The sequence below is a fragment of the Panicum hallii genome, chromosome 7 (assembly GCF_002211085.1).
Source record: "Panicum hallii strain FIL2 chromosome 7, PHallii_v3.1, whole genome shotgun sequence".
Classification (NCBI taxonomy): domain Eukaryota; kingdom Viridiplantae; phylum Streptophyta; class Magnoliopsida; order Poales; family Poaceae; genus Panicum; species Panicum hallii.
In genome coordinates this window covers 28813289-28834871 of record NC_038048.1, presented here as the reverse complement: position 1 = coordinate 28834871, position 21583 = coordinate 28813289, and the positions used below count along the sequence as shown (strand labels likewise).

General features: G+C 43.6%; 1 protein-coding gene and 1 pseudogene across 1 annotated transcript; one reads left to right on the top strand and one right to left on the bottom strand.

Annotated features, from left to right (window-relative positions):
* Positions 1-9420: 9420 nt before the first annotated feature.
* On the bottom strand, positions 9421-12351 carry LOC112900584 (annotated as a pseudogene).
* A 317-nt stretch (positions 12352-12668) lies between these two features.
* LOC112901096 (probable protein phosphatase 2C 38) lies at positions 12669-17076 on the top strand. Its single transcript, XM_025969928.1, has 5 exons — positions 12669-13412; positions 14648-14986; positions 15113-15230; positions 15977-16200; positions 16316-17076. Exons 1-5 carry the CDS (start codon positions 12972-12974, stop codon positions 16712-16714), a joined length of 1521 nt encoding a protein of 506 aa, XP_025825713.1. The 5' UTR covers positions 12669-12971; the 3' UTR covers positions 16715-17076.
* Positions 17077-21583: the final 4507 nt, after the last annotated feature.

The following is a 21583-nucleotide window of genomic DNA, read 5'->3' as shown; positions in this document are numbered from 1 at the left end:
TTATTGGAAGCATTACTAGCAAGGCCCCTTTTGTAACATAGAGAACTAGTCGGGAGTAGTAAACGGAGCGTTATTAGAAGTCTGGGAGTGAGGCACCTTCAGTAATATAGAGTACCAGTCGAAAACTAGTAAACGGAGCGTTACTGGAAGTATGGGAGCAAGGCCCCTTTAGTAACATAGAGTACCAGGCGAGAACTAGTAATAAGTGCGTTACTGGAAGTATGGGAGAGAGGCCCCTTTAGTACCAGAGTACTTGTGCGAAACTATTAAATGGAGCATTACTGGAAGTATGGGAGCAAGACCCCTTTTGTAACATAGAGTACTAGTCGGGAACTAGTAATAAGTGCGTTACTGGAAGTATGGGAGCGAGGCCCATTTGGTACCATAGAGTACTTGTCGGGAACTATTAAATGGAGCAATACTGGAAGTATGGGAGCACGACCCCTTTTATAACGTAGAGTACTAGTCAGGAACTAGTCATAAGTGCGTTACTGGAAGTATGGGAGCGAGGCCCTTTTAATAACATAGAGTACTAGTCGGGAACTAGTAAATGGAGCATTACTGGAAGTATGGGAGTAGTAACTTAGAGTACCAGTTGGGAGTAGTAAACGGAGCGTTATTGGAAGCATTACTAGCAAGGCCCCTTTTGTAACATAGAGTACTAGTCGGGAGTAGCAAACGGAGCGTTATTGGAAGTCTGGGAGCGAGGCACCTTCAGTAATATAGAGTACCAGTCGGAAACTAGTAAATGGAGCGTTACTGGAAGTATGGGAGCAAAGCCCCTTTAGTAACATAGAGTGCCAGACGGGAACTAATAATAAGTGCGTTACTGGAAGTATGGGAGCGAGGACCCTTCAGTACCACAGAGTACTTGTCGGGAACTATTAAATGGAGCATTACTAAAAGTATGGGAGCAAGACCCCTTTTGTGACATAGAGTACTAGTCGGGAACTAGTAATAAGTGCGTTACAGGAAGTATGGGAGCGAGGCCCCTTTAGTACCATAGAGTACTAGTCGGGAACTATTAAATGGAGCATTACTGGAACTATGGGACCAAGGCCCCTTTTGTAACATAGAGTACTAGTCGTGAGTAGTAAACGGAGCGTTATTGGAAGTCTGGGAGCGAGGCACCTTCAGTAATATAGAGTACCAGTCAGAAACTAGTAAACGGAGCGTTACTGGAAGTATGGGAGTAAGGCCCCTTTAGTAACATAGAGTACCAGTCGCGAACTACTAATAAGTGCGTTACTGGAAGTATGGGAGCGAGGCCCCTTTAGTACCATAGAGTACTTGTCGGGAACCATTAAATGGAGCATTACTGGAAGTATGGGAGCAAGACCCCTTTTGTAACATAGAGTACTAGTCGGGAACTTGTAATAAGTGCATTACTAGAAGTATGGGAGAAAGGCCCTTTTACTAACATAGAGTACTAGTCGGGAACTAGTAAATGGAGCGTTACTGGAAGTATGGGAGCGAGGCTCCTTCAGTAACATAAACTACTACTCGGCAACTAGTAAACGGTGCATTACTGGAAATATGGGAGCGAGGCCCTTCAGTAATATAGAGTACCAGTCGGAAACTAGTAAACCGAGCGTTACTGGAAATATGGGAGCCAAGCCCCTTTAGTAACATAGAGTACTTGTCGGGAACTAGTAATAATTGCGTTACTGGAAGTATGGGAGCGAGGCCCCTTTAGTAACATAGAGTACTAGTCTGGAACTCGTAAATGAATCAATACTGGAAATATGGGAGCAAGGCCCCTTTAGTAACATGGAATACTAGTCGGGAACTAGTAATAAGTGCGTTAATGGAAGTATGGGAGCGAGGCCCCTTGAGTAACATAGAGTACTAGTCGGGACTAGTAAACGGAGCGTTACTGGAAGTATGGCAGCTAGGCCCCTTGAGTAACACAGAGTACTAGTTGGGACTAGTAAATGGAGCGTTACTGTACGTATAGGAGCGATGCCCTTTCAGTAACATAGAGTACTAGTCGGAACTAGCAAACTGAGCATTACTGAAAGTATGGGAGCGAGGCCCCTTTAGTAACATAGAGTACTAGTCGGGACTAGTAAACGGAGCGTTATTGGAAGTATGGGAGCGAGGCCCCTTCAGTAAGATAGAGTACCGGTCGGAAACTAGTAAACGGAGCGTTGCTGGATGTATGGGACCAAGGCCCCTTTAGTAACATAGAGTACCAGTCGGGAACTAGTAATAAGTGCGTTACTGCAAGTATGGCAGCGAGGCCCTTTCAGTAATATAGAGTACTACTCGGAAACTAGTAAATGGAGTGTTAAAGGAAGTGTGGAAACAAGGCCCCATTAGTAACATAGAGTACTAGTCGGGAACTAGTAATAAGTGCGTTACTGGAAGTATGGGAGCGAGACCCCTTTAGTAACATAGAGTACCTGTCGGGAACTATTAAATGGAGCATTACTAGAAGTATGGGAGCAAGACACCTTTTGTAACATAAAGCACTAGTCCGGAACTAGTAATAAGTGCGTTACTCGAAGTATGGGAGCGAGGCCCTTTTAATAACATAGAGTACTAGTCGGGAACTAGTAAATGGATCCTTACTAGAAGTATGGGAGTAGTAACATAGAGTACCAGTCGGGAGTAGTAACCGGAGCGTTATTGGAAGCATTACTAGCAAGGCCCCTTTTGTAACATAGATTACTAGTCGGGAGTAGTAAATGGAGCGTTATTGGAAGTCTGGGAGTGAGGCACCTTCAGTAATATAGCGTACCATTCGGAAACTAGTAAACGGAGCGTTACTGGAAGTATGGGAGCAAGGCCCCTTTAGTAACATAGAGTACCAGTCGGGAACTAGTAATAAGTGCGTTACTGGAAGTATGGGAGTGAGGCCCCTTTAGTACCATTGAGTACTTGTCGGGAACTATTAAATGGAGTATTACTGGAACTATGGGACCAAGGCCCCTTTTGTAACAAAGAGTACTAGTCAAGAACTAGTAATAAGTGTGTTACTGGAAGTATGGGAGCGAGGCCCTTTTACTAATATAGAGTACTAGTCGGGAACTAGTAAATGGAGCGTTACTGGGAGTATGGGAGCGAGTCTCTTTCAGTAACATAGACTACTAGTCGGCAACTAGTAAACATTGCGTTACTGAAAGTATGGGAGCGAGGCTCCTTTATTAACATAGAGTACTAGTCGGGACTACTAAACAAAGAGTTACAGGAAGTATGGGAGTGAGGCGCCTTCAGTATGGAAACTAGTAAACGGAGCGTTAATGGAAGTATGGGAGCAAGGCCCCTTTAGTAACATAGAATACTAGTCGGGAACTAGTAATAAGTGCGTTACTGAAAGTATGGGAGTGAGGCCCCTTTAGCAACATAGAGTACTTGTCTGGAACTAGTAAATGAAGCGTTACTGGAAGTATGGGAGCAAGGCCCATTTAGTAACATAGAGTACTAGTCGGGAATTAGTAATAAGTGCGTCAATCGAAGTGTGGGAGCGACGCCCCTTTAGTAACATAGAGTACTAGTCGGAACTAGTAAACTGAGCATTACAGGAAATATGGGAGCGAGGCCCCTTTAGTAACATAGAGTACGAGTCAGGACTAGTAAACGGAGCGTTATTGGAAGTATGGGAGGGAGGCCCCTTTAGTAATATAGAGTACCAGTCGCAAACTAGTAAACGGAGCGTTACTGAAAGTATGGGAGCGAGGCCCCTTTATTAACATAGAGTACTTGTCGGGAACTATTAAATGGAGCATTACTAGAAGTATGGGAGCAAGACCCCTTTTCTAACGTAAAGTACTAGTCGGGAACTAGTAATAAGTGCATTACTGGAAGTATGGGAGCGAGGCCCTTTTAATAACATAGAGTACTAGTTGGGAACTAGTAAATGAAGTATTATTGGAAGTATGGGAGTAGTAGCATAGAGTACCAGTCGGGAGTAGTAAACGAAGCGTTATTGGAAGCATTACTAGCAAGGCCCCTTTTGTAACATAGAGTACTAGTCGGGAGTAGTAAACGGAGCGTTATCCGAAGTCTGGGAGCGAGGCACCTTCAGTAATATAGAGTACTAGTCGAAAACTAGTAAACGGAGCGTTACAGGAAGTATGGGAGTAAGGCCCCTTTAGTAACATAGAGTACCAGTCGGGAACTAGTAATAATTGCGTTACTGGAAGTATGGGACCAAGGCCCCTTTAGTATCATAGAGTACTTGTCGGGAACAATTAAATGGAGTATTACTGGAAGTATGGGAGCAAGACATATTTTGTAACAAAGAGTACTAGTCGGGAACTAGTAATAAGTGCATTACTGGAAGTATAGGAGCGAGACCCCTTTAGTACACTAGAGTACTTGTTGGGAACTATTAAATGGAGCATTACTGGAAGTATGGGAGCAAGACCCCTTTTGTAACATAGAGTACTAGTCGGGAACAAGTAATAAGTGCGTTACTGCGTTACTGGAAGTATGGGAACGAGGCCCTTTTAATAACATAGAGTACTAGTTGGGAACTAGTAAATGGAGCATTAGTCGAACTATGGGAGTAGTAATATAGAGTACTAGTCGGGAGTAGTAAACGGAGCGTTATTGGAAGCATTAATAGCAAGGCCCCTTTTTTAACATAGAGTACTAGTCGGGAGTAGTAAACGGAGCGTTATTGGAAGTCTGGGAGCGAGGCACCTTCAGTAATATAGAGTACCAGTCGGAAACTAGTAAATGGAGCGTTACTGGAAGTATGGGAGCAAGGCCCCTTGAGTAACATAGAGTATCAGTCGGGAACTAGTAATAAGTGCGTTACTGGAAGTATGGGTGCGAGGCCCCTTTAGCAACATAGAGTACTAGGCGGGAACTAGTAAATGAAGCGTTACTGAAAGTATGGGAGCAAGGCCCTATTTAGTAATATAGAGTACTAGTCGGGAATTAGTAATAAGTGCGTTAATCGAAGTATGGGAGCGAGACCCCTTTAGTAACATAGAGTACTAGTCGGAAACTAGTAAACAGAGCGTTACTGAAAGTATGGGAGCAAGACCCCTTTAGTAACATAGAGTACTAGTCGGAAACTAGTAAACGGAGCGTTACTGGAAATATGGGAGCGAGATCCCTTCAGTAATATGGAGTACTAGTCGGAAACTAGTAAACGGAGCGTTACTGAAAGTATGGGAACAAGGTCCCTTTAGTAACATAGAGTACTAGTCGGGAACTAGTAATACGTGCGTTACTGGAAGTATGGCAGCGAGACCCCATTAGTAACATAGAGTACTAGTAGGGAACTAGTAAACTAAGCATTACTGGCAGTACGGGAGCGAGGCACCTTCAGTAACATAGAGTACTAGTTGGAACTAGCAAACTGAGCATTACTGGAAGCATAGGAGCGAGGCCCCTTTAGTAACGTAGAGTACAAGTCGGGAACTAGTAAACGGTGCGTTACAGGAAGTATGGGAGCGAGGCCCCTTTAGTAACATAGAGTCCTAGTCGGGAGCTAGTAAACAGAGCGTCACTGGAAGTATGGGAGCGAGACCCCTTCACTAACATAGAGTACTAGTCAGAAACTAGTTAATGAAGCGTTACTAGAACTATGGAAGCGAGGTCCCTTTAGTAACATAGAGTACTAGTCAGGAACTAGTGAATTGAGCATTACTAGAAGTAAGCTAGTGAGGCTCCTTCAGTAACATAGAGTACTAGTCGGGAACTAATAAACTAAGCGTTAGTGGAACCATGTGAGCGAGGCCCCTTCAGTAAAATAGAGTACTAGTCGGGAACTAGTAAACGGTGCGTTACTGGAAGTATGGGAGTGAGGCCACTTTAGTAACATAGAGTACTAGTCGGGAACTAGTAAACGGAGCATTACTGGAAATATGGGAGCGAGTCCCCTTCAGTAATATAGAGTATTACTCGAAAACTAGTAAATGGAGCGTTTCTAGAAGTATGGGAGTAAGGCCCCTTCAGTAACATAGAGTACAAGTCTGGAACTAATAAATGCAGCGTTACTGGAAGTATGGAAGCGGTGCCCCATCTGTAATATAGAATACTAGTCGAAACTCATAAACTGAGTATTACTAGAAGTATAGGAGCGAGGCCCCTTCAGTACTATTGAGTACTAGTCCGGAACTAGTAAACGGTGCATTACTGAAAGTATGGGAGCGAGGCCCCTTGAGTAACATAGAGTACTAGTCGGGACTACTAAATGGAGAATTACTGGAAGTATAGGAGCGAGGCACCTTAAATAATATAGAGTACCAATCGAAAACTAGTAAACGGAGCATTACCGGAAGTATGGGAGCAAGGATCCTTTAGTAACATAGAGTACTAGTCGGGAAATAGTAATAGGTGCTTTATTAGATGTTTGGTAGCGAGGCCCCTTTAGTAACATAGAGTACTAGTCGGGAACTAGTAAATGGAGCGTTACTGGAAGTATAGGAGCCAGGCCCCTTTAGTAACATAGAGTACTAGTCGGAAACTAGTAATAAGTGCATTAATAGAAGTATGGGAGCGAGCCCACTTTAGTAACATACAGTACTCGTTGGGAACTACTAATAAGTGCGTTTACTGGAAGTATGGGAGCGAGGCTCCTTCAGTAATATAGAGTACTAGTCGAGAACTAGTAAATGGAGCATTATTGGAAATATAGGAGCGAGTCCCCTTTAGTAACATAGAGTACTAGTCGGGAACTAATAAACGGAGCGTTACTGGAAGTACGGGAGCGATGCCCCTTCAGTAACATAGAGTACTCGACAGAACTAGTAAACTGAGCATTACTGGAAGTATGGGAGTGAGGCCCCTTCAGTACTATAGAGTACTAGTCAGGAACTAGTAAATGGTGCGTTACTGAATGTATGAGAGCGAGGCCCCTGTAGTAACATAGAGTACGAGTCAGGGCTCGTAAACGGAGCGTTACTGGAAGTACGGGTGCGAGGCCCCTTCAGTAATGTAGAGTACCAATCGGAAACTAGTAAACGGAGCATTACTGGAAGTATGGGAGGAAGGCCCCTTTAGTAATATAGAGTACTAGTAGGGAACTAGTAATAAGTGCGTTAATGGAAGTATGTGAGCGAGGCCCCTTTAGTAACATAGAGTACAAGTCGAAAACTAGTAACCGGAGCGTTACTGGAAGTATGGGAGCAAGACCCCTTTAGTAACATAGAGTACTAGTCGTAAACTAGTAAACGGAGCGTTACTGGAAGTATGGGAGCGAGGCCCCTTCAGTAACATAGAGTACTAGTCAGGACCTAGTAAACGAAGCGCTACTGGAAATATGGGAGCGAGGTCCCTTCAGTAATACGGAGCGTTACTGGAAATATGGGAGCGAGGTCCCTTCAGTAATATGGAGTACTAGTCGGAAACTAGTAAACGGAGCGTTACTGGAAGTATGGGAGCAAGGTCCCTTTAGTAACATAGAGTACTAGTCGGAAACTAGTAATACGTACGTTACTGGATGTATGGGAGCGAGGACTCATTAGTAACATAGAGTACTAGTAGGGAACTAGTAAACTAAGCGTGACTGGCAATATGGGAACGAGGCACCTTCAGTAACATAGAGTACTAGTGGAAACTAGCAAACTGAGCATTACTGGAAGCATGGGAGCGAGGCCCCTTTAGTAACATAGAGTTCTAGTCGCTTACTAGTAAACGGTGCGTTACTGGAAGTATGGGAGCGAGGCCCCTTTAGTAATATAGAGTCCTAGTCGGGAGCTAGTAAACAGAGCGTCACTGGAAGTATGGTAGCGAGGTCCCTTCACTAACATAGAGTACTAGTCGGCAACTAGTTAATGAAGCGTTACTAGAAATATGGAAGCGAGGTCCCTTTAGTAACGTAGAGTACTAGTCAGGAACTAGTAAGTTGAGCATTACTACAAGTAAGGTAGCGAGACTCTTTCAGTAACATAGAGTACTAGTCGGGAACTAGTAAACTAAGCGTTAGTGGAACCATGTGAGTGAGGCCCCACCAGTAACATAGAGTACTAATAGGGAACTAGTAAACTGAGCATTACTAGAAGTATGGGAGCGAGACACCTTCAGTAACATAGAGTACTAGTTGGAACTAGTAAACTGAGCATTACTGGAAGTATGGGAGTGAAACCCCTTCAGTAAAATAGAGTACTAGTCGGGAACTAGTAAACGGTGCGTTAGTGGAAGTATGGGAGCGAGACCCCTTTAGTAACATAAAGTACTAGTCGGGAACTAGTAAACGGAGTATTACTGGAAATATGTGAGCGAGGCCCCTTCAGTAATTTAGAGTATTAGTCGGAAACTAGTAAACGGAGCGTTAGAAGTATGGGAGTAAGGCCCCTTCAGTTATATAGAGTACAAGTCTGGAACTAATAAACGGAGCGTTAGTGAAAGTATGGAAGCGATGCCCCATCAGTAACATAGAGTATTAGTCGGAACTCGTAAACTGAGTATTACTGGAAGTATGGGAGCGAGGCCCCTTCAGTACTATAGAGTACTAGTCGGGAACTAGTAAACGGTGCGTTACTGAAAGTATGGGAGCGAGGCCTCTTGAGTAACATAGAGTACTAGTCGGGACTACTAAATGGAGCGTTACTGGAAGTATGCGAGCGAGGCGCCTTAAGTAATATAGAGTACCAATCGGAAACTAGTAAGCGGAGCGTTACTGGAAGTATGGGAGCAAGGATCCTTCAGTAATATAGAGTACTAGTCGGGAAATAGTAATAACTGCTTTATTGGAAGTATGGTAGTGAGGCCCCTTTAGTAACATAGAGTACTAGTCGGGAACTAGTAAATGGAGCGTTACTGGAAGTATGGGAGTAAGGCCCCTTTAGTAACATAGAGTACTAGTCGGGAACCAGTAATAAGTGCGTTAATAGAAGTATGGGAGCGAGGCCCCTTTAGTAACATAGAGTACTCGTCAGGAACTAGTAATAAGTGTGTTTACTGAAAGTATGGGAGCGAGGCTCTTTCAGTAACATAGAGTACTAGTCGGGAACTAGTAAACGGAGCATTATTGGAAATATGGGAGTGAGGCCCCTTTAGTAACATAAAGTACTAGTCGGAAACTAGTAAACGGAGCATTACTAGAAGTATGGGAGCAAGGCCCCTTCAGTAACATAGAGTACTAGTTGGGAACTAATAAACGGAGCGTTATTACAAGTATGGGAGCGATGCCCCTTCAGTAATATAGAGTACTGGTCGGAACTAGTAAACTGAGCATTACTGGAAGTATGGGAGTGAGGCCCTTCAGTACTATAGAGTACTAGTCGGGAACTAGTAAACGGTGCGTTACCAAATGTACGAGAGCGAGGCAGTTCTACACTACAAAAGAACAAATAAAGCATGTGCCTCGATTTTGTGGGACCTAAAATCTCGCTTCCTTGCCTGCATGGCTGCATCTGAATTGGATAAGCATACATACATGATAGAAAACCCTCAAGTTCAAATCATTTGGCCTATATGACCCTTGTACGGTATGAAGGGAAGAAAGCAATTTGGAGCGAATCAGAGAAACAAATAACAGGCCAATAATTAAATCAGGTGGAAATATGAACGCAGGAAGGATTGTAGTAAGGCTTACATCGGGTTACATCTAGCGGTTTGCACAACCCAAAATCTGACATTCTGAAGTGACTAAACTTATCCAGTAGCAGGTTATCAGGCTTGATATTTCTGAAAATTCAGGTTCTTAACTCATCAGAACACCACATCAGCAGCAATACTGAACCCGATTAGTTTGCTCCGTACCTGTGGATGTAGTTGTGCTTGTGGATCGCTTCGATCGCAAGAACTGTCTCGCCAGCATAGAACCTGGCCTCATCTTCAATCAGTGTGTCTTCCCTCCTGAGCAGCATCATCATGCCACCTCCGGGGAGGTAGTCCATGATCAGGTACAGATACTCACTGTCCTGGAATTAGCAGTATAGTTTGATAATGCAGTGGTGATCCACTTCAACAAGAAGATTTCTTTCAGCTCTGACATGCTCAACCTATAAAAAAAATTACAAAAATGTCCTGAAAAATCACTCAGAGAAGGAACATTATGTGTAAACATGAATCAGAACTTTAATAAGAAAATAGCTGTACCTGACCTCGACAAAGCATTTCCGACTTTTTAAGCTTCTTCATTGCATAAACATTTCCTGTGGACTTCTCGCTGCAGACTCTGACCTAGAAGAAAACTATTGCATTAACCGAAACATAAAGATAATGGGATACAGAATGGTCGCATATTTGCAGGTAGGTTTACCTCACCAAATGCCCCCTTGCCTATAACTGTTAACAAGTCAAAAATCATCGACGCTCATTTCATGCCTTGGCAAACGCATTTACTCCATCTCTTTCTTCTCAAATTTCTTCAAGATGTTGTCCACCTCCTCCTCGGACACATCGGCATCTCCTAATTTCTTTTCTGGACTACACCATCTCCTAATTCTTCATTTTTCCCTTCATCAGTAGGGGTGGATCGGCGGAGGATGGGAGCATGGTGCGTGGGGAGGGGCGGAATCAATGGGATCGCCCGTTGCGTGGGAGGTGAGACGCGTCGGATCACACCAGGACCGTGATCCGCGGGCACGATTGATGGGAGCGGGATTAGCGACGGGAGGGTACGGCGGGCGGGTACGCGGAGAGCGCGGTGAGAAAAAACAGCCGTAATCGGCTGAAACAATTTGCTTCTAGCGATTCTTTGACTACGAGGATCCTGTCAGACTTTTGGTCACACCTTTTTAGCCTGCGCGGTGGGTCCGCTGTGAGGGGGTAAAAATAATTAGTTGAGTAGAATGTGATTTCAAAAGTTTTCGTTGTGGTATAGATAAATATAGATAGATAGATAGATTATCTAGTATCATATTTTACTGCCCCACAACCAAATAAACCTTTGCAGGAGGAAAATAATTTGAAATGCATGGTTGTTTTGATTGTAGAGGAAAATATTATATATATATGATAAGTTATTATTCAACAAAAAAGAATTATGGAGAAATCTATATCTAATGTGTTAATCATCTATCCAAATTGTCACTCATATAACCTCTTCTTTGTGTTGCTAATATAAATATATTAAACCTGTTGCTAGCAACACAACCACTTACTTTGTTGTTGTACCATGGTTGTAAGTCATAATTATAGCCCTCCAATCGCTCTGACTTCTGAGCACGCATATTATCGAGGAAATTAGTTGCATATGAAATTTAACAAGTAACTATCTTTGTACCGTTACTAACGTGACTGACATGTTAATAATTTTCCACATAGTAAGTTACGGTTGTAGCCATCTCAATATTATATAATGTGAAGTGAGTGGCTATGAACTTGTTATATCTTATCAATATCATAATATATACATATATATATATATATCACATTGTGAGCAACCCACCGCGACCCAGATCATCACCAAGTAATATCGTATATGTATAAAACCACTTATGATCGGGTAACTACACATCTACATTCTAACTATTGCCGAGAACGTGCCATCCACTCACCCTTTATCATACCCATCATAGTTACCGTATATTTGACGTTATAGCACATGACTCTTGGAGTGATCGGCGCTTGATAGCAATAGCAACCTATCACCGATTTTGCTTTAATGCTAGATACGAGAAAGTAAATTTACGGATCCTATAGCTTTGCATGTATAGGTACGGTATATGTTAAGTGTGACACCCGGTCTAATTTGGATGTGGTCCGGTAGTGGCCTATAAGCGCTGCGTGCGCATGTTTAGTACCACCTTGCTAGTTGAGCAAGGGTGGATCCAACTTATAAACCTTTATCCTCCAATTATAGCATCTTCGGATTGATCCTTTTACACGAAGCGATGATAAAAATGTAAGCAGGGTACTGTGTGTATGCGAGCCTACCCCTTGGAAGGGCTGGACAAGGTGTGACATTAAGGTAAATAACCTTTATCCACAATTTTTAGCTTTTATCATAGCATTTGTGTTTTTTGACTAGTTAGCATGCTGCATACATCACAAGGTAATATGGTTGTCTAAATTTATTGCTATTAACTTCGTTGCTAGGCTCATACATGTCACTTTAGATCTTATAACTTTGCGTGCATCTATGAATCTAATGATATGTTGTTTTCTACCACTAACCGTTGCCAGCAACCCGCGCCACAAGCACCTATCATTTTTGTCGTGTCGAGATAGTAGATCCACCACTGAGCGTGTTGTCGCCGCAGGATGGATCATGTGACCAAGTATGAATCTCGAGGTGGTGTGATATATATAAGCAAGAAAGAAAGGGAAAACATTTTTTCCCCTACAAATAAGAGATTCGTGAAATGCTGTGAAGTGTGCTAGAGAATAGAGAGGCCAAGGTAAGTGGCTGCACGGCCGTTCTTTACCCCGCGCCGTGCACGCGTCCGTCCGCTCCCCCACCCAAGTCGCCGGCGCCACCACTCCAGTGACGCCGCACATGACCGACGAGCGGGCCACACCGCCAGCGACGCTGCAGGTAAGCCGCCGACGCTGATCCCGACCCATCATCCCGTGCGTGCGTCGCCGCCCCAAGCAACCATCAACCTTCCCGCCTGGCCTCCCGTTGCTGGCTCCCACTTGCCTGCGTCCCGTCGCTGTCCGCCAGGGACGGCGGCGAGGGAGATCCTCCTTCCTCGCGCTCGCTCTCGCTCCGCTCTCCTGGTCCCACGGCGCCCGGCCCCGGAGGCCACCAAGCCACACGGCGACGCGGAGGCGGCACGCACAAGCTTGTCCGCCCCCTTGCTGCCCTGCCACTGTTGCGGGCGGGCGGCTCGCTTTCGCCGTCGCGGCCGCACAGCGCACAATTAATATCGGCGGCCAATAAAACAATTGCGCTTGACCCTTCCGCCCCCTTCCTTCGCCCCCGCCACGACCGCGGCCATCGCGCGCTCCCTCTCCTTTCCTTCACGCCCCGCGCTCGCACGCGCCCACGCCACGTCCACACAGTCCCATCCCCTTTTCCAAGATCCGACCCCGGGGCCAGCCCGGTCATGATCTGATCGTTTCCGAGAGCCTCGCAGGAGCAGATTGCAGGGAGCCCCGAGAGTTTCTGGACTGCGATGGTGGCGGTCGCGGCGGGGAGGCGGGCCGGGGCCGTGGGCGGCGGCGGCCGCCGGCGCGCGGGCTGCGGCGACCAGTCACAGGCGCAGCAGAGGCTGCTGGCGGTCGCCGTCGCCGCGCGCTTCGCCGAGGCGGGGCCGCCCCAGACCGCAGAGGCCTCCGCCGGCGGCTGCTGCGTCGAGCTCCTCGAGTGCCTGCTCGGGGCGCTGGGCGTCAGCGTCACCGCCGTCGCCCCGGCGCCCGCGCAGTACAGGTGGGCCGTGCGCTCGATCCGGCGCCGCCGGCCCCGCGGCGCGTCCGCAGAGGGCCGCCGCGCAGGGGCCGAGCCCCCGGCCCCGGGCCGCATCGCGGGGAACGGCGCCTCCGCCTCCGCCGCGGCGTCGCTCTACACCATGCAGGGCAAGAAGGGCGTCAACCAGGACGCCATGGTCGTCTGGGAGGTAATACCACCACCACCATTTCTCTCGCCAGTAAAGAAATTATTTTTATCTCCCAATTAGTTTTAGTTCCATGGGCAACTTTTTCATCCTATTCCTCTGCGTCATGTGAAGCTCGTATCGCGGACGCTCTGGAAGCAGGTTTCTGATACGACGAAAACGAAACATGTTCATGGTTTGTTGAGCTCTGCTTTGGCCAGATGTGATGTTAACGTGCAAAAGCAGAACTGTCTGGCTTTTACACTATTTTTAAATAGGAGTTCTTAGGTATGCTCGAGCTGGCCCGGACAACGAAAGATTTTAACTTTGACACGGGACGTACATGTGTCATCTTGTCCTAGAATGCCTGCCTCATCCCCCTACATCGGGATCAGAATACCAGTTCGATGCGTCTCCCCTTACCGAGCTTCACATGGATTGCCATTGGATATTGCCGGTCGAGAGTGGTTTACTTAGTAATTTAATCAGTGCTTAATAATTGCTCTCCTGATGAAGAAACCTGGAAGCAGGAAGGGGCTCCACACGGTTCTCATCCTTATCCTTAGTGTTTCTGTTTATAGACAGTCTTATCTGCTTGATGTACTTGTGGGATTTAACAGATGGGACTTGGGACTTTCCATTTCAGTATTAAGTTATTTGGTTATCTATATGCCACATGTGATGTTCTTACCTATTTAGATTTAGGTTTCTCTACAATCTTTTTCACAGTTCACTGATTTTGGCTATCTATCTCTAGATGCCACATAAGTTGTTCTTATATCTTTCAATTTAAATTTCATTAGAATCTTCTTCACAGTTCACTGAAGTTTAAATAGTTGTGTCATATCTTGCTGCGGCTGCCAGCTAACCATGTGGATCGGAACATGTTAATGATGCAGCCGGTAAAATAACAGCCATTTGCATGCATTGCTATTTGAAATTGATGTCCATTATGTGAAACAAGAGTGTAGTTTTATTTTTCAACATTTTTAATCTCAGCCCCTGCTTTAATGAGGTGAAAGAGGTCAGATGATTATAGCATGTCATATCCTTGGTCATTTTCATCAACTTTTTCTTGAACCTAGACTTTCGAAGTCTATGCATGTGATGGCTGTGGAGGAAGCACTTTCTAATTGTTAATTCGCTTAATTGTAAACTGCAACTAGAATTATTGTGCAATCTTCATTTCCATATTCAAGGATCTCCTTTCTGGTATTATATAGTTGGCTCCAAGAATAATTCTTTCTTTTCACTTGCAGAATTTTGGTTCAAAAGATGATACCGTGTTTTGTGGTGTTTTTGATGGCCATGGACCAAATGGACATTTGGTTGCCAAGAGGGTCAGAGATCTTCTCCCTGTAAAGTTGAGTGCAAATTTAGGAAGGAATGGGGTCGCTACAGGAGGTACAACTCCACACATGGTTGAAGATACTGATGCTTCCCTTGAAAAGGAGGAGAATGACGAGCCACCAGAATTTTTCCCAGCACTGAGAGCTTCATTCTTGCGGGCATTTTATGTTATGGACAGGGATCTGAAATTACACAGAAATATTGATTGTGCATTCAGTGGAACAACAGCAGTTACAGTAATCAAGCAGGTAGAACTACACCTATTTTTCTGGTCAAGACTGAATCTTTTTATGATCTTTCATGCCCTTTCTTTATTAAAAAGCTACAGTTGTTTCTTTTCAAGCTCTAGCACATTTATCTTTTTGTTTCTTCAGGGACAAAATCTTATAATTGGTAACTTGGGGGATTCTAGAGCTGTCTTGGGCACTAGAGATGAAGAAAATCACCTAGTTGCCGTTCAGTTGACGGTGGACCTCAAACCTAGCATTCCAAGTATGATTCATCTGCACCTAGTGTATTATTACTTTAGAAGTCTACTGTAGCTGAAAAAGATATTATGTGCTTGGTTGTTTTCTCCACAATTTTGGCATAGATCAATTTTTCTGAATCTGACAGTTTAGTAAGCATCATCTCGCTAGAATGTGATTCATACATGAGGCATTTAATTTTTTTTTTAGATGCTGGTATACTAACATTTTTATTTCCTTTTAAGCATTTGTGCTTAGAGGTATCATAGGATAAAAACAGATCATTATTGCAGTAAAAGTTAGGTATTAGTGTCTAGCAGGGTATTCTTGTTCAATAAAAGTACTTCTACACTGCCTCATTTTCAGGCAGGCTTAATTTCATTTACCTAGACCATAGTATAATTTTCTGTTTTTTGGATGCACTATAGTTTTAAATACTCAGTGTATCCAAAAAATTTGAAGGCTCCTTTCATTATTGTGGTTGTATTAGGATATCTCATTCTGTGGAGTCCCATTTTTTTATAAGCACTCATCCAAGACTATTAATGCTCATGCATACATCCTCTGAAAAGGAAACAGTATTCCTTAAACTTTCTGTATTGATATGTCAATTACAGCTCAAAAGTCACATTGTGCTTTTGTGTCAAATGATGGTGAAAGAACACACCAATTGGCTGTTTCCTTCTATTAGTTTCCTTTGTTAGCATGAAGTGATTTTGGTGCTGTGATTGCTAGATATTATCTGAAATAAAGCCAATTGAATCTTTACAGGTGAAGCAGAGCGAATCAGGCAGCGAAGGGGTAGAATATTCTCTCTTCCAGATGAGCCGGATGTTGCACGTGTGTGGCTTCCCACATTCAACTCACCAGGACTGGCCATGGCAAGATCATTTGGAGACTTCTGTCTAAAGAATTATGGTATTATTTCAATGCCTGATGTTTCATACCATTGCATCACTGAGAAGGATGAATTTGTTGTGTTGGCGACTGATGGGGTGAGCACAGATTTACATAAACATCTTGGTTGCTGCATATTTGTAGAACTAGTTATTGTTAAGAGCTATGAAGATTTTTGCTATATTATTGTCTGGGTTTCATTGATGAATGTAGGTATGGGATGTACTTTCCAATGGTGAAGTTGTTAGCATCATCAGCAAAGCCCCTTCACAGGTCTCAGCAGCCCAGTTTCTTGTGGAATCGGCTCAGAGGGCATGGAGGACTCGGTACCCCACATCAAAGACTGACGACTGTGCTGCTGTCTGTCTCTTCCTGAATACAGAAGCAGCAAGTACATCCTCCAGTTCTGGAACCAAAGATTTGACGAACGTAGAAGCAAGCAGCAGTAAGCACTCATTGACTGTTAAGTCAAGCACTGCGGTTCCTGCAAACCTTGTTACTGCATTGGTAGAGGATGAAGAGTGGTCTGTTCTTGATAGTGTCTCTGGGCCTGTCACTCTGCCAATTTTGCCAAAACCTACTTCAGTTGTGAAGGAGAGCACAAAAGATTGAGGTGGCCCAGCAATTGAGGTGGCACCATTTTTGTTGAGAGTTTTTCAGCTTTGCTGTGAGTTTCGGTACATTGGATTCATGGTGAAGCCAAGATCAGTGCCAGTTTTGTTGGCGTATTGGGGGAAGTTGTTTCATGCTTTATTCTGCATGATGGTGTGGGTAGGACTGCACCTTTCTTTTTTCTGTACAGGATTCAACCAGTTTAGTGTGGTCAGTTCATAGTAATAATAGTTATTATAGTAATAATGTACCAACTATTGATGGATGGGTGATCAGATCCATGCATGGGATGAAGTTTCTCCCTTATTTTGTAATATATTCTTTTGGTTTTCGCAGAATAAGAAGTTCTCTGTTAGGTGATAGATGCTTTGTCCATGTCTTTGTTATACATTTCCTTTGCTGTAGTTAGGGCAGTTCTAGAGTACTGGTCTGGTGGAATATAGTTTTGAAAGGTGCACACACACACACTGATCGTGTGATCATTAAGTGGAGATTCAAAATGAGGATAGAAAGGCTAACTTTTATAAAACTACAAGTAGATTGGCCATGCTACCGGAAAACTACATACTTATGATGTTTGGTAAACTGCAATTTACTTTTATTGTCAATGCAGGGTTGTACCCGAGAATTTCATGGTCTTTTGCTATAAATAATATTTGACCCTGAACAAAAGAAAAGCTTAGGAATTACTTTCTCAATTCAAATTGCAACTGTAACATAGTTTAACCTACGGTTCTAAGAATCAGATGATTTTTCTTAATCAAAGGACCTCTTTCAAGTGCTAAGCCAACGTATCAACAGCTGGTGTTCCTTGATGGAATAAAATTTTCACTTATGATCCGGTACTACTACTTAATCATCACAAATATTACTCTTGCCACAATTCAAATTAGTGTACGTACTTATCCAAGTCTACTGACACCTAACTATTTATGGTGGACTATTTCACCCCCAAATTGGATATTCTACCCTCTAAACTTTTCAAAATCAGTCAAATAACCTCCCAAGTGGTTTTGGATGGTGGTTTTGCTACAGTGGCACGGTTTTATCTTTTTATTTTTTATTTATTTTCGCTGAATCTTTAAAAATTATAGTAAATTATAGAAAAATCATAAAATGGAAAATCCAATTTTGTTGGACTCCACATGAGTAGATCTACACAGTGAATATATAATATGGTATTCATTAGTACAAAGTTTTTGCTGTAGTTTTAGATCTATATTTTTATGTAATTAATTGGGATAATTTATAACTGCAGCTTCTATGGTACAATTGTAGTGAAATTTTTAGGTGGAAAAATTATTATATGCTTGAACTGTAGTAAAAATTTCATATTTATTGAATCATGTATAACTTAGTTAGGTTTATCCTTGTTAAATCTATGCTCCGAATCTATGCTTTATCTATGGATTTATTTAGGTTTATACTTGTTAAATCTATGTTCCGAATCTATACTTTATCTATAGCTAAGTTATTTATAGTTTAGGGGGTGAAGTTAGTTCGGAGGAGTAGAACTGAGGGACAGCTCCTGTGACACCCTAGGTGTTAAATATAGCAAGCCAATAGGAAGAATGTTTTGTATGTTTTTAATGGTGTGAAATTTGAGTAAAGTTATGAAAATAAGGGTATTTCTGTAATTTTACAAAAGTACAAGTTCTTTTATGCAAGTAGTTGAATTACAAAAGTAACTTTCAAAGTTACTAAGGGCTAAAGTGTAAAAATGCAAGTCATCATGACATTGCAGGAAAACTTGCAATTAGGTCCAAAATTGTAAGAAATTTACCTTAATAAGGACAAAACTTTAATAAGTTTGATTTGAGTGCAAAGTTGTAAAATAAAGCATTGTACTTTAGGTTTTTGAACTTGAACCCTAAAGCAATGTTGTAGGGTTTGAAAAATTCTACAACTTCTATTTTGATCATTTTCTCATTAAGCTTTTGGATCAGTGGGAAATTTGAGTTTACTGTGGGGTCCCTGGATTTCTCTATTTTTGCAAACCAGTCCCTCGGACCCCCTTCTCTCTTTCTTCTTCCTCTGGCGCCCCTCCTCTGCTCCTCTACTGCTGCGCCGCCGCCCGCTGTTTCCGGCCGCCCCTCGCCACCTCCTGCTGCGTTTCACCTCCACGCGTCGCCCCCAGCTCGAGCGCCGCCCTAGCCTCCTCTCTTCTGGCCTCCCCGCGCTTGCCACGCCCTTCTTCTATCCTGCCCGAGCTCCCGCCGAACGACACCTCGCCGCCGCCGTGGCAAATGCCGGCACCTCCTCCCTCCCCTCGTTCCTTCTTAGTTGCCGTGAGTTTCTTCGGTTCAAGCCCTTCCCATTCCTCTCCTTTTCCTTTTGCCGCGCGCACCCCGAGCACCGAGCACCATCGCCGCCCCCTTCCTCCACTCCGGCGACCCCCTGTTCGCCGTGGGCTGCCGCCGTCCGCCTCCCATTGCCCCCTACAACCCCCTGGGGAGCTTTCCCTCACCTCACTAACACTCCCAGGCCACTCCTCGTGGCCGGATTTCCACCGGAACCACCTCGCCGTCGTTCCCTTCCTCTCCGGTGAGCTCCTATCACCGTCGAACCCCTTCCTCCGCTCCTTCTCCGTTCGATTCAACTGCACCAATAGCTTCCTCTCCTCTTGTTGCAGCTTCTGGACCGGAGCATTGCCCCACTTCCTCGCTGGAACCCTCTCGCCGACGAGCTCCTCTCCGCCGCCACCTCGGCCGCTGTGGGAACCCCACCTCCGGTCATCCCCTCCCCTTCCCAAGACCCCCAGAAGGTGCGTCTTGATCTCCTGATGCTCGCTGACCACTCCTTCTCCACCCCCCGCCGCCCCCCTTGCCGAAATTTGGCCGGCGATGTCCCTGCCTTCTTCCCCGACAAGCCAAGGGCTTATTTGAAAGGATTTAAAAAGTTCCAAGGGCCTTCCTGCAAGATTCCAGAGCCCCCCCCCAATTCAAAAGCTGTGAACTTCAAAAATATGTAGAAAATTTTAGAAAATTCAGAAAAATGTCAAACCAGTTGGGTTTGAATTCTCATGTTAAATACTACAACTTTTGTATTATGACCATGAGATGAATATGTGTACTTTGTGCTGTGATTAAATTAGTAGATAATGGATACTTTAATTAGATCTTTTAATCCATAGCAGTGCTAAGGCTCAAATTTTAAACATGAGATGTGTGTGCCATAAGTAGAGTTGTGTAAAAATTGGAAGTTCAAAACATCCCTCTAGCTAGGATATTTAAATAACTTTGCTTTATGTTAATAAAAGTTTCATGATTTAATTCCAGGTGCATCTCTTCATATTTATGGCTGAAAATTTTACCTTAGCTTTGTTTCAGCATGCATAATCCAAGATAAAAGTTTGAGAGTCAGAATCCTAGTGTAACTTCAGTAATGAATTTAAGCTTAGATTCAAAGGAAATTCATGAACAATAGCTCTAGTTCATGAAAAATTATGAAAATATTTTGAAGTGTTGCTCTTGAGTAGTGTGACATGTCCACAAATTTTAAACCTATGATCAGGGGTAGAACAACCAGAATAAATAGAACTTGGTATGATAATGATATATTCCTAACTTAGGGTTTATTTAATTAGTCAAAGTAAGTCCATAATTAAATAATAACCTAGGGTTATTAGAGATAATTAGCTAGTCAAATAAATAAAGTTGTTAAATATAATTAGTTTAAATTATTTAAGATAACCAAACATGCTATCTAATGCAGTTAGTTTAAATGTTTAGGGTAAACAATTATGTTACTTAATGTAACTAGGTAATTTAGTTTATACTCGATAAATGACTGCCCAGTAGAAGAGTGAATGATATGTTTGATGAGTGAACTATGTTTTCGTTGGATTGCAACTTTATTGTGAAATAGAATAAAAGTCAATGCATCTTCTAAACTGCATCGTTTACATCACATGTAGACTCAACGCTTCTCGCCAATGGAGATTATCAGATTCTGCCGGAGCCTGAAGTGGAAATTTCTGAAGTCCCCGAGAATGTCGTCGGAGATTTAACTGAAGCTTCGAACCTAAGTTCGGAAGATTTTATTAACGTCTCTGACCCCAACCCCGCCAGTGAAGGCAAGCCCCGGTGCATAATCCAGTATTTTAATTTGCTACAATTTTATGCTTATATATATATATATTATATTTTGCATTAAGTCTAGGAGTTGAAATGGAACCCTAGATGCATAAACCCTAGGAACCTATGTATTGTACCTGAGTCCTTATCGCATAGATGCTCTACTAATAGGACCGGTAGAAGTCGAGTGATTTCCTATCACTCGCGCGATATAGGAATTGGTTGCTTACAATCCTTCAATCACTATAAGAATGACGGACGGGGTTACGTGTAGTATCATGGAAAGGAATGATACCCCGTCTGTGTTGATGAATTTGGTTAAGGTCGCAGTGTGTGGTAGTGGTAGTTAAGCGTTTGAAAGTACTAGCCACATGCCGTGAAATATGGTAAGTGGTAAGCCTAGTAACCAATCGGCCCGGGAAGTGGACTCGTTCCCCACCACTCGACTTTTAATTTATGTTTATACGCACCGACGTATAGCAGTACGTTCTGCAGAGCAGACGGGAATACGATCATACAGTCGCGCTGTAGATGTATGTCCTGCACATTGGATGTGCGTATGGTCCGCAGTCGCTTGTGGTGGCATTGTTCCACGACCCGAAATGAAAGGCAAACGGTTGCTTCGGAACGACCTGTCGGTGTTCCAAGCGTGTGAGTTAGGTTTACCTTGTAAGGGTTGAAATTCGATTCAGAATCGTCCGTTTCTCGCGGAGATTGAGACTACTTAGTACTTCTGCCACATAGAGTAATAAGAGCAACTTAATGATGATGAAAGATGATGTTTGTTGAGAAA